We start from the raw sequence: 13,965 nt of genomic DNA on the forward strand, positions 1-13,965 counted from the left end.
GGTTTCTCCCTATGGGCTTTACATAAATATGTTTTTTTTTTAAATCTAACCTAACAGTAATGGGAACTGATTTAACTGAATAGAAGTAATATTTCTTACTTTTTATGAATTTGTTTTACTTTCTTACTTTCCCACTTCGCTGAGGTTTATTTTCAATCTGCTTTTTTCACACAACCAAACCTCAGTTTGAATTTATTTTGAATCTGCAAAGTTATTTGGAATCTACTGCTTTTAGTATAGTTAATGTCTAAAATGATTAAAATAATATGATTTTTTTTATTGTCGATATTATATCAAATTAAATAAAATAAACTCATAATTCCGACACTCGGCGAAAAAAACTGTTGATTTTAATGTTTTTTATATACGAAATAAATAATTTGCGAATATTATTCGTGCATACTATAGATATTAGCAATCCTTGAAGAATAAACAGTGCATATTAAATATTTATTTATAGCAACCCTTTGAATAGTAATAAAAACGATGGATATAAATTCGAGCTAAGAAAATGAAGGAAACACCTTCTGGTAAAACCAAGTAATTTATTTAGAACTAAGATAATAATTGACAAGTAACAAAATAAAATGAAATAAGATGATGGATGTAGCACACATAAAAATAGTTTACTACACAAGTACAATCTAAGCGACATATTATTTTCTTAAGTACATTGTAATACTCAGTTTCTACATATATTTTACAATGAAACACTTCTTATACTTCAAAACAACTATTTTTGTTATTTATTTATTGTACATATTAAGCACAATCCATATTATTCGCATTGACTTCTGTTTCTATAGTGTCTGCATAATCTAACAGAAGCGAAAGCTTAACTTCCATATTAAGCACCCTTCGTAACAGAAAGACCCATACTTGGTTTGACAAAAATCTTCTGATCATTTCTTCTATTTCTTTCTAGAGTAAATCGTTGTATTGACATTGTGTACAATCAATACAAGTACAGTAAGCTTCGTAATTCATTGTCTTCGATGTGTAAACAAAATTTGTGCTTACTAAGAAAGAAAAGAAATTCACGAATGTATTATTTCTTAAAGTAAGTAATTGTGGAAGTATATATAAGATAAATTGTACTTAAAAAAACAATTTTCTGGTTGATGAGTTATTATATTTCTGACAAATGATGTGATATGTTTTGAAGATTTAATTGTGGATAGATGACTCAGCAGCAACTATTGACAAGTGTTACTTTACAAATATTAAATAATTAATTCAAAATCTGAGTCATCGTATTACTATGCTATCTCCTGCCATTTGTAGTGATATAAAAAATGGACAAACAATATCCCATGATATATAAGTTACACAAAGTAACATTATTTTATAGGAAAAACAAAACCCCATTTGTAGTTCATAATCAATTTCTGAAGTTATCCATATAGTTTTTGTGCTATGGTTATCTTATTTGGATATGCATAAGAACACAATTTCAATATAAAAAATCAGCCACTGAATACAATATCAGAAAATCATGAAACTGATGTCATCTTTTTGGGAATAACCTTCGAAAAATATTTACCACGAAACCTTCTCTCAACTAAGATTTACAAAAGTTTTATTGATCAATACTTTTAAAATTAACGACAGCATTTACAGTTCTCAAATGTTATTGAAGTTATAATTATTAAACTTATAATCAAAGCTTAGCTTTCATATAGAATTTTAAAAATCCTTAAAACATTAAAAAAATTATATAGCAGCTGTCAATATAGATAAAAAATCTTTTTTTGTGCTATCGGTGAAGATTGATACTGATATTTAGTTTATCACAACATAAATATACAACAAATATATATAAATATTATATTTTTATATAACAATCAGTATCTTTAATAATTTGTAACTTACTAAGTATTTAAGAAAATTTAAAAGACAGAATATGTGAAGCTTGTTTTCAAAATTTTTTTTTACTTCCATTGTCCTATTATCTATGAATATATGTTTTTGAAATTAAACTTTGTAGAATTATTGTTTTACTATTATATGAACAACGTCGAGCTGACAAAACGACATCATTTAAACTAAATATTTTACTACCATGTTCATTCAGGACTTATGCTCTGCTCATTCTCTTAACATAAATATATTCTAAATACATTAGTGTTGCCTTTTAATACATTGATTCAATAGACTCAATGTTATACTTTTTCTATCTTTACATTATTTATTTTTTAATATTTCTTCGATACTGCTTTACCAGACCATATATTCTATATTTTCTAATAGGTATTAAAAAAAATGTTCAGATCTTCAACTCGCCCACAACATAGGTTTGACTCTCTTTGACAAGTAATTTATTTTCATTTGCTGTACGTTTGTATGCCCCTGTTATTATTTACCTCAGTCCAAGTTAGTACATAGTTAATTTATATGTTTAGGTTTTTCATTTAAATGTGTGCCATTTACTTTTTAATATAGCATAACACTTGTTTGTATCTAGGTTTTCCATTTTCTACCTAGCTTTTACACCTTAGATAGATTAACCGTTTTAGAAACTATGTCAAAAAGACAAACAACGCTGCCTCACAAGTTAGTAACATAACAAACTCTCACAAAAGGAAGTATACTTGTTTTGAAGATCGTAAGATGGCAAAAAATGTAAGTCGAATAGAGAAAAGACAAATATCATGTTTAAATACTATTGAAAGTGTTCCTATCGATCCATTAAAAAATATAGCAAGTACTCCAGATGTATTACCTAATGTCGCAAACTGTCATTTTTGTAATGCCAAACGTATTTATTTAGAACCACCAAGTTTCTGTTGCTCATCAGGAGAAATAAATCTTTCATGTACAGAAATGCCTTCTGAATTAGTTCATTTATATCTTGGAAACAGTGAAGATGCTAAAGAATTCAAAAATTGTATTCGGAGTTACAATAACATGTTTGCTTTCACATCAATGGGTGTACATTGTGATAAATCTTTAGCTTCAAGAAATGCTGGAATTTATACATTTCGTGTTCAAGGGAAACTATACCACTTCTTGGATCAATTAATACCATCGAAAAATGAGAATCCTAGAAATCTCCAACTATATTTTTTTGACACTGAACATGAGATCTTAAATCGGATGTCTATTAGTTCAAAATTCAAAAAAACTCTTGTAGAAACAATAATTCAAATTCTGACAATAAATCCATATTCAAAATTCTTCCGTAGTCTAAATAAAATTCATAATCTAAACGAGTATAAATTTGTTTTACAAGCCAATCCGACAACTGATCAACGCATTTTTAACAAACCCACTGTCTCCCAAATTGCTGCATTATGGCTAGAATCTGATGAACCAAATAATTGTACAACTCAACAAATACAAGTATATCCAAAGGATAGTGAAACTCAATTAATCAAACATTATTTTGCTTGTTATGATCCTATGCAATATCCACTTATATTTCCAAATGGTGAACCTGGTTGTCATCCAAACATTGAAAGATTAAATCAAAAACAAAAACAACTTACACCCAAACCAAAATGTGATGGTGAAACCATCAATAATATCAGAAATTGTACACATGCAATTGATTTTATAGACCCTAAAAACCAAGGTAATTTTATGTTATGATTACTGTAATAATAATTTTTTAAATTTATTCATCAATTCTTGAAATTAAGTATATTTATTAACTAACTTTGATGTTTATATAGGTTGTCAAACTATAAATAAGCAATGGCGAACAATATCATGCCGTTAGTATTAATGTTATAAGTTACAAATAAGGGAACATGATAAATCATTTTTGTTACATATTGGTAGGCTTCTTCAACAATATATAGTTGACATGTACATTAAAATAGAAACATCAAGATTGGAATTTTTTAGAACTAAAGATATGCAAAATCGTTTGCGAAATGAAATGTACAGTAGTTTATTCGAAAGTATTAAACAAGGTTGTGAAAAAGGTAATGACATTGGGAAACGTATTATACTACCTGCATCCTTTATTGGAGGACCTAGAGACATGCACAAAAGATATATGGATGCTATAACTTTAGTACAACGTTATGGAAAACCTGATATCTTTTTAACAATCACAGCAAATCCATCCTGGCCAGAAATCAAATCTTTATGTTTACCTTCTGATGAAATACAAAATAGGCCTGATTTAATTGCAAGAATATTTCGTTCGAAACTCCAAGTTCTAAAAACTGAATTACTCAAAAATAAAATTTTTGGTCATGTTATTGCCTATATTTATGTGATAGAATTCCAAAAAAGAGGTTTACCACATGCTCATTTCTTGTTAATTTTAAATCATGCATCAAAAATTTTCCACCCAGAAGCATTTGATAAAATTGTTTCAGCAGAGCTACCCGATCCACATACTCAACCACATTTATTCTCACTTGTAGTCAAACATATGATGCATGGACCTTGTGGTTTACTTAATCCAATGTGTCCTTGTATGAAAAAAGGATTTTGTAAATTTAGTTATCCTAAAGAATTCTCATAAATAACTAAATATGGAACCAATTCAAACCCAATATATCGACGTACAAACAATAACAATGTTATTACGATTAGGGGTTCAAAACTTGACAATCGGTGGGTTGTGCCTTACAATAAATATCTTCTTGCCAAATTTAATTGTCACAAATATGTTCTTCTATTCAAGCTGTAAAATACATTTACAAATATATTTATAAAGGACATGATAAAATATTATATACATTAGTTGGAGATGAACAAGCTGTCACAGTTGACGAAATTAAAAACTTTCAATGTGCAAGATGGATTTCTCCTCCTGAAGCAATTTGGCGAATATTTCAATTTAATCTCAATGAAATACATCCTTATGTAACATGTTTACCAATTCACCTAAAAAATGAACAAATGGTAACATTCCTGCCTAATCAATCATTAGCTAGCGTTGCTAATAACCCTGCAAATCAGAAAACAATGTTAACACAATTCTTTTACATGAACAAGTACAATGACTATGCTAAAAAAATGAATTGCTTATATTCTGAATTCCCTGAATATTTTACTTGGCATAATGATTCAAAAGAATGGGAACCACGTAAAAAACAAGAAGTCATAGGTCGAATTTACAACTGTTCTCCATCAGAGGGCAAAAATTTTTTCCTAAAGTTATTGCTAATGCACATCAGAAAACCAACTTCTTTTACAGATTTACGAACTGTCAAAGGAAAATATTTTACTACATTTAGAGAAGCTGCGCAATCATTAGGATTAATGAAAGATGACAGTACTGCGGAAATGTGTATTGCAGAGGCTGCCTTTGACTTGATGCCCGCTACTTTACGCCAGCTATTTGCCACTGTACTTGTTTATTGTAACCCCAAGAATCCAAAACAGTTATGGCTGAAATATGAGATTTTTTTGTCACAAGATTTTGAACATAACAAAACTCTTACTCCATATGAAGTTAAACACAAGGTTTTAAACATTATTGCTTATTGTCTTGATTCAATGGGGAAAAAATTACGAGATTTTTTTTCTGTCGATGACGATATCATGATAAACTCTCATGACAGTATAACTAAAGAAATACTAACTGAACAAGATATAATAATACCTGCTGAAGATCTTATTTCTATGCAAAAACTGAATGAGGAACAAAGAAAAGCCTACGGTTTGATCTTATATCACGTTCACAATAATCTACCAAATGTTTTCTTTATTGATGGCCCTGGTGGTACTGAAAAAACTTTTTTTATACAAAGCACTTCTTGCAACAATTCGTTCAGCTGGTCATATAGCACTTGCTACAGCCACTTCAGGAGTAGCAGCATCATTACTCCCAGGATAGCGAACATCACATTCAAGATTTAAAATCCCTATCGGCGAAAATAATTCCAAACCTTGTAGCATTAGTAAACAAAGCAGTCTAGCTTTCCTAATAAAATCAACAAAATTAATTATATGGGATGAAGCTACCATGGCTAAACGCGATGTCATTGAAAATTTTGACAGAATGTTACGGGATATAATGACTTCAAATACAATTTTCGGTGGGAAAATTGTTGTATTTGGTGGAGATTTTAGACAAACATTGCCAGTAATTCTAAAAGGAACAAAAGACGAAATTATAGATTCTTCGATTGTAATGTCCCCTTTATGGAACCAATTTCATAAATTAAAACTTCAGAAAAATATGCGAGCATCCCTTGATCCTCAATTCTCTTCTTATTTGCTTAAAATTGGTGATGGCATCGAACATACTAATGAGAAAGATGAAATTCAAATACCTCCTCAAGCAAACCTTCCATTTATAGATGATATAACGACATTAAATACATTAATAGACATAGTGTTCCCAAATATTAATGATGTCAATCTGGATCTTTCTTTATTTGTCAATCGAGCCATACTTACTACAAGAAATGACTTTGTACATGAAATAAATGATGTACTAATTAAAAAATTCCCTGGTGAATAAATAACGTATTTTAGTTTTGATGAAAACACAAGTACTTGTGTCATACCAGATCAGAAAGAATTATTCCACTCTTTAACTCCTCAAGGTCTTCCTCCTCACAAATTAACATTAAAAATGAATGCACCAATCATATTGTTAAGAAATATTAATCCAAACGAAGGTTTTTGTAATGGTGCACGACTTCTTTGCAAAGGTTTCACAACAAATATTATTTACGCTGAAATTTCAGTTGGCATTCATGCCCACAAAGCTGTATTTATTCCTCGTATAACTCTAGAAGCTCCACTTGATAATTTTTCAACTATTCCATTCAAAAGAAAACAATTTTCAGTAAGATTATGCTATGCAATGACAATCAATAAAGCACAAGGCCAGACCCTAGATTTCGTTGGTGTCTATCTCAAAGAACCTGTGTTCTCACATGGTCAACTTTATGTTGCACTATCAAGAGCAAAAACTATTGCGCAACTAAAAGTCCTCATTAGACCGTCAACACCATTAATAAAAAGCATTAATTACACAAAAAATATCGTATACCATGAGATTCTGAAGGCTGTGAATACTAAGTAACATAGGTAAGTCTTTATTTATTATTTCTTTGTTTATTATATGCATTTAATTCTCTGTAATAATGTTTTTTAATTCAAAATAGACCATTAATCTCCTTCCATATTTCCATTTTTCCTCTCATGAAGGTCAATTGAAGACAAATGCACAACACTTCTAAACCTAAAGCCAGAAATGCAAAACTGGTTCGTGAAGGTTCTCGTTTTTGAAAAAACCCCTATTCGACTTACCAAATGGGGAAGATAACTGAAATTGGTTTTTGTTGACAAAGAGGTAAAATACTTTGAATTGAGTCAATTAAATTATCATTAGCACATCGTTTTTGACATTACTAATTTAACTGACCAGAATGCTGCCATGCAATGTATTGTTTACGAACAAGACGTTGATCAGCTGAATACATTACTGGAATTGTACAAAACCTACTATGTTGGAAATGGGAAAATTAAAACGATAACCAGTAGCATGCCAATTCTAGCAGATGCTAAACACCAAATAATCCTTAGTTGAAGCACTTATATTAAAATTGTAGATCCACAAGAAAAGCTCTCTGTTGAACATATCTACCGGCTGACACTATTTCTCCAGTGTCCAAAATTAGCAGATGCGTCGAACAAACAAATCAGCTAAGTTCTCCTAATTTTCTTTTTCTTTCCTATCTTTTGTGTATCACATATTCGTTGATTATTTAACTCTTGAACTTTTTTTTAATTCTCAGATCTCCTCTGTGCTATTGTACTTGTTTTCCCACCACGATTAGTTCAGAGAACTAAAAAACATTTACAAGAATTTGTAGTCGTAAATGAAGAGTAAAGTATTTTGTACAGAAATTTACTTTTTAATAATTGCACAACTTTGAGTTCATTTTAAATGTATTTATTTTGGCTGCTATTTTCATTATGTATGCAGGCGCAAACCTTTAATTCTCACATTGTGGGAAGAATTCTCACAGAGCGAAGCGTCATATTTGACTGAAGATGTTCATAATGTGCCTATAATATTAGGAATGAAACTTTCAGTCAATACTTTCTATGGTATGATATTTCTTACCTATTTTTATTAAGTGATATTTTTTTTATTATATACCATAACACATTGTAATTAAATCCATCCATTTTTACTAACAAAAACATATTCTAACAGGGCTGTCCATTGCAACTGTACCAAACAGTACTATTCTATTTGATCCACCCATTCCACAAACTGAAGAACTAAAATTATGGTAATTTATAGCCTCGTTATTCATTTCCCTCATTTTTAAACTTCTTAATAATCGTTCTTCCTTGTTTCTTCAACTGATCAAATCTATGTCCAACTTTATTTATATAAATAGAATGCTTTTTTTTTTATTTATAGACAGAAATAATTGTCATATTTTATCTGATCATATTATATATTTATTCGAACAAATTATGTTAAATTTCAGATGCATATCATATTATATATTTATTCGAACACATTATGTTAAATTTCCGATGATAATGCAGTCCTACAGTGTATACATTGAAACACTTTTGTACATAAACTAATTATTTATAATCTCTTTTTCAGGATCAAAGCCAATAGAGAATACATTGAAACAATAGTCTCTCACAAACTTTACGAAAAGGCATCGCATACTATAGATCGACCCATAAATTCTCGTATCCGGAAAATTAGTCAGATCCTAAGCTTGACTGAAACGGTAATTTTGCATTACTCCTATCTTTTCTTTGTATAGCAACAAACTGAACAAATTGGTATTAATAAAATGTGTTTACTGCACAGGTGAAGTCATTCTGGATTAAAGCTACGTTGCAAATAACAAATTCAGGACACCGTTTATACTTTTTTATCTTGCCCAGGGTTTTCTAAATTCACTAGTAGAATTTCTATCTTTTACTTCGCACTTTTTACTTCGGCAATTAGTAATTACGAAGTAAAAAGTAACAATCAACTTCGGTAATAACACCGGTGAGGTAAAATTGCACATTTTACTTCGGTACTTTAAAAACCCGGGCTTCACTAATAATTTTTTGTAGCATTTTACTTCGGCATTTTATTTTTGCCGAAGTAAAAAGTAAAAAAATAAAAATTTTAATTATAAGTGCTGAAGTAAAAAAGATGAATCAGATCCCTTTCTTGAACCGGGATTTTATAAGTACCTTTCTTTCACTTTTAACACTTCGTAAAAAAAGAAATCCATCACCCATCTGCTCGCGATCCCCTTTCTCCTTCAACCAAGAGGCCGCCGATTTGCATCTCCAGCCATCCACCACCGTCGTGAATCGCTCGCCAACGCCGTAATTTGAAAGCCCAAGGTCTGAATCCTTCTGTTTTGGTATCAATTTGGGTTTTTTGGCGTTTTGAAAGATGTTTTCCTTTTTTTTTTTTACGTGAATTCGGGTTCCTATTTTTTTTTACATGAATTCAGATTTTCCCTTTTTATTTGTGTTTTACGTGTTTCGAAAGATGTTTTGTTCTTGTTGTTCGATCCAAAAAACTACAAATATGTATGCTCTGCTGCCAATCTACCGTTTTGCTGGCCTTTTTCATAATGGATTCACGCCTGCTTTTTCTTTATCCCAGAATTCTTGCGCTCTTATCCAGTTTTTGTAATTTCCTTGCAAGTGTTTTGTTCACATTATGCCTTTTGGGCACTGCCATCAAGTTCATTCTTTCCTTCCTGCAAATAAAGTTTCTGATTCAAGTTTTTGAATATATCATGTGTCTATTAAAAATGAATTCAGTAGTCTCAATTACTTGAGTGTCTTATTTAAAAATTCCATGTGATGTCTTTTTGTTGTGATTTTCTTTAATCATATGCGAAATTGGTGAAATTAATGGTTGCAATCGTTCATGAGGTTTTAATTATAAAATTTATTTTGTTTGGTAAATATTTAAAATTTGCAGACTAAGAATTAAATAGATATTATACTTTTTAAAATTAAATTAGTTCATAATTATGTATAAAATTTGTTCTTAGCTTACTTAAATCTGAAACAGATTTTTTGCCGTCTGAAATTGTCATGAAGTTTAAACATATTATTTTTCGTCAACATATTTTCATGAAGTATTGGCAAGAAGTTTTTTAATTTCATTTCTCAAGAGCCCGTAATTTAAATATACATTCTCTAAATAATATTTTAGACTTTATTACAGAAATTTGTATATATTATTTTGTTAATTTTTATGTAGCATCTTAAATGGTTGGAAAGTCGTAGTAACTAGTATTTGAAGTGGAAATCATTCATGATTGTTGTAATCTTAGGCATTATATGTGTCTGCTTCTACTTAGTCATTCACAGTAGGCAAATGTATCTTTTTCTTCAGTCTTAAGTAGAAGAATTATTTCAGCGGCTGAAAGATTATTTCTGGAACTTCTTTATACCTAAAATAATGGTAGAGTAGCATGTTTTTTATGATTAGATACAGTTAACCAATATTTATGATGTAATCTTATGATTAGAAGAATGTTGAGACCTTTTTCTTTTGGAGTCCCAAGTCTGAGTTTTATTCAAAACGTTTTTTTTATTTGATAGAGAGAATTTTCACCCTTCATCCATAGCATTTTTTCCTCTTTTGCCTATAGTTCATTAGCAATCGTTTTTTTGAAGTGTATACATCATAGTATAAATAAATCGAATGTTGATTGTATTTCATTTTTTTTTCAATAATCGAGTTCAAGTTTTTCATTCTAAAGTTTGAATTTTCATTTTAAATACATTACTGAAGTAATTTTACAATAACACCACCAAGTCTTTTTTGTCATGTCTCCATCTGTTTGCTCTCATGCTTTGACAGTAGTTTTAACGCGTGTGTAACTTAGAAATTGAGTTGAATGAAAATGAATAGTACACATTTTGAATCTGCATTATGAAGAAAACTTGTAGTGCTCTGTGTTGTCTTTGATTTGGCACTGGAAACATGTCATTTCATTAAAATTTAAAGGGATATGCCCATTTTTTTGAAACTGCACTATATGAAGAATAATTTCTTGCACCTGCTGTCATTTCGAAATCTGGTATTGTTCAGGGAATATTTCGAGGTTGAAATTCACATGAAACTTGTAGATAATTGTGTTTTCTTTGATATGCCACCAGTTATAACTCATTCGGATGTAAAATGAATTTTATATGAATTTTATACTAAACTTGCTCCAATCTGCGGAAAACAGAATATCCGAGTTTTAGGTGTGTACTTGCAGATAGATTCAAGCCTATTAGATGATTTTATTTGGAAAGTATTTAAGAAGATGAAATGTAGCAAAATCAGTAGCTTTCATTTCCAATTTATAGAACTAGTTTTGAATGAGAAATGAATTAAATATGATTTTTACACTATCGGCTGACGAATCTGGAATTCGGTTTTGACCTTGTTGCATGTACTGTCTATATAAGTCCAATTCGGCAGACCACACAGGCTTCTTTCTCAGCTTCTGCAGAAACTTAGATCAAACATGCAAGTAATCATTTTCATCTGGAGGATTAGAAATCTTGTGATGGTTGTTGGTTATTTCCTTTTCTTTTATGTATAAATTAAGTGTTTGTTTTTTATTCGACATTAGTATAGATTCCAGATTTTGTTGTTGTGGAGAATTATTCAAGTGTTAGATTTTGTACTGCAATGGATTTTTTCCTACAAGATTTGGCTAATAACTAATTTTGACTCTCGCAGTAAGATGGTTCTTTCTGTGTTTTTTGTGTTGGCATGCATGTTTTCTTGCACACTGAAAGTATATATTAACTTTGTGCCTGTTTTTCTCAGGTGTGGAAACATTAATTGGGCAAAGCGCCTAAAATGTTACATCTGCGACACTAACAAACCTGGACATAGCGAGGGGTGTGTGAGGTATATGTATTATGTTTTTAGCTGTCTGCTTTTTGTTCTTCTGTAATTTTATACCACTACATGGGTTTTTTGATATTGAAGCAATAGGTTTTTAACTCTAAACTTTGAAATTTCTTGTCGAATTATCTTGTTATAGAGATGAATATATAATTGATTGCTTGTATTGAAATAGAAAAGACCAAACGGCGACGACGAGTGGCCGAAGATGTAGTGAAAACTTTCTCCTAAATATTCAGGGGTATGGGATCGAGGCTATTAATCAAATTGCTTTCCATGATATCAGGATGATGGTGAGATGTACGATGAATTTGAAAATCTAAAAAAAAAGTTCTGTTCTAAAACACAACAAACTGAAAATGCTCTAGGAGTTCCTGGTGTTGGACGTGCTGGATGGGAGGTTGAAGAACTAGGTACTTTATGTTTATGTGAGTTGTGTTCCCTTCTGATTTAATTTAAATACATCTTTTTTTAGTGTGTAATGTTACGTTTTGTGAGACAAATGGACTTGACCAAATATTGTGCATGTCTATTTTGCAATTTGTTCAAAATAAATCGAACGACCATTTTCTTATATTTGAGAGCTTTACTCTTTTGTTCTTACCTAATTCAGTTTTTTGTGAGTTCAAAACTTGTTATTTGGATTGTGATTGTTGCAATATTTTTTATTTCATTTTAGGGTAATCTAAAACAAAGTGATTCTGTTGAATGTGGATTTTGTGTGATGAAGTATATGAAAGAGATAGTTGAATGTGAAAATATACAGTTGGAGAAGATGGTGAGTTTCATTTTCATTTTATGCTTTGGTTTATGTGAAAATCTGGTTACATCCTTATTTGCTGCTTAGTTGCTCAGAAATGAATCTGAAGTTGGCATTTTTGGTAGGCTTCTGTTCTTGCTTTCAAATAAATTATTTCATAGCCAAACTTTTTGTCTTAGCACTGTTAGGGGTGATAGGGTTTTATTTCTTAATCAACTCTTTTTCAGAGATATTGACATATTGTACTTGCTCGTTGGTTTATATCATATTTTCTCATACGAACAAGAGCATTCTTTCATGCTGATAAATGTTGGAATCAAAATTGTCTGAGATTACTTGCAACTGCTCTATGATGTTGGTGATTTAAGTTTCTAGTTTGGTTGGGGTCAATGGTATTTTGTGCGACTGCTCTATGATGTTTGGTGATATAAGTTTCTAGTTTTGTTGGGTCAATGGTATTTTTGAAGCAAAACTTTCATGCTTATGATCGTTGATGTCGCCGATGCCAAGGAATTTAATAAATAAAATATGGTCTCTTTAGCTTTTTCCAGTAATGGACGTTCTAGTGAACTAACATTTGATTTTGTTGGACAAGCTATGGTTCACTGCATTGCTAACATCAACTGAGTGTCATTGTTTTTGCTTGGATTTAGCTAGCTATTGGACTTATTTGTGGAAATTCAAATATATATGTATCCTTGATAGAGCGTGTTTTCAATTTGGTAATATTTTAATTTAATCAGCTGTTTCAACGACATGTGATCAGTACCCGCATATGTCGTTGTTACCCTTATTTGTGAACCGACAAATATGTATCCTCGATCTTGAATTTCAGTTTGATCTATTTTATTTTTTACATTTCAATTTCAGGATCCATCACGAAGCAATATTACAACCAAGCTCAATTTGATGAAGTTAGAAGTAAATGGAATGAATTCGTCTACTCATATGTAGGTGCCTAAATTGGTCATGCACGTTGGGAAAAATCTGCGTTTTTTCTTAGTGAATTATTGGATATACTTGTTAGAACACTTTACTTTTGTGGAAATACTCGTGGATTCGTGGATGCATAATTGTAGATTTACGGATGTACTTGTGGATTTACGGATGTTCGTAGTTTTTGGATGGATAATTTATCAATCTAATTAGTATATTTTATGTTTCAGAAATATATATATTGTGGTGTTCCTGTATCTAATTAAAATTGTTTCATTTTGATTTATTGAAACATATATTTTTACTTTATCTGTCAATGTAAAAGCTGAAGCCATATATACTTTATTACTTCGACAGTTAACGAAACTGCTGAAGTAATGGGCATGTTTTTACTTCATCAAATTGCATAACATGTGAAGTTAAATAGAACATTCACTTCGTCACA

General features: G+C 30.5%; 1 protein-coding gene and 1 long non-coding RNA gene across 2 annotated transcripts; both read left to right on the forward strand.

Annotated features, from left to right (window-relative positions):
* The first annotated feature begins 5,929 nt into the window (after window positions 1-5,929).
* LOC140877792 (uncharacterized) lies at window positions 5,930-6,430 on the forward strand. Its single transcript, XM_073281369.1, has one exon. It carries the CDS (start codon window positions 5,930-5,932, stop codon window positions 6,428-6,430), a length of 501 nt encoding a protein of 166 aa, XP_073137470.1.
* Window positions 6,431-12,492: 6,062 nt separating this feature from the next.
* On the forward strand, window positions 12,493-13,688 carry LOC140877109 (uncharacterized). The gene is made up of 2 exons (XR_012149242.1): window positions 12,493-12,602; window positions 13,455-13,688. It is a non-coding gene; the product is annotated as an uncharacterized lncRNA (long non-coding RNA).
* Window positions 13,689-13,965: the final 277 nt, after the last annotated feature.

This window comes from Henckelia pumila, chromosome 2 (genome assembly GCF_033568475.1).
Source record: "Henckelia pumila isolate YLH828 chromosome 2, ASM3356847v2, whole genome shotgun sequence".
Classification (NCBI taxonomy): Eukaryota; Viridiplantae; Streptophyta; class Magnoliopsida; order Lamiales; family Gesneriaceae; genus Henckelia; species Henckelia pumila.

What these genes read in the sequence shown, in the direction of transcription:
- LOC140877792 (XM_073281369.1), top strand. Translation starts at nt 5,930, where the DNA reads ATGGCTAAACGCGATGTCATTGAAAATTTTGACAGAATGTTACGGGAT.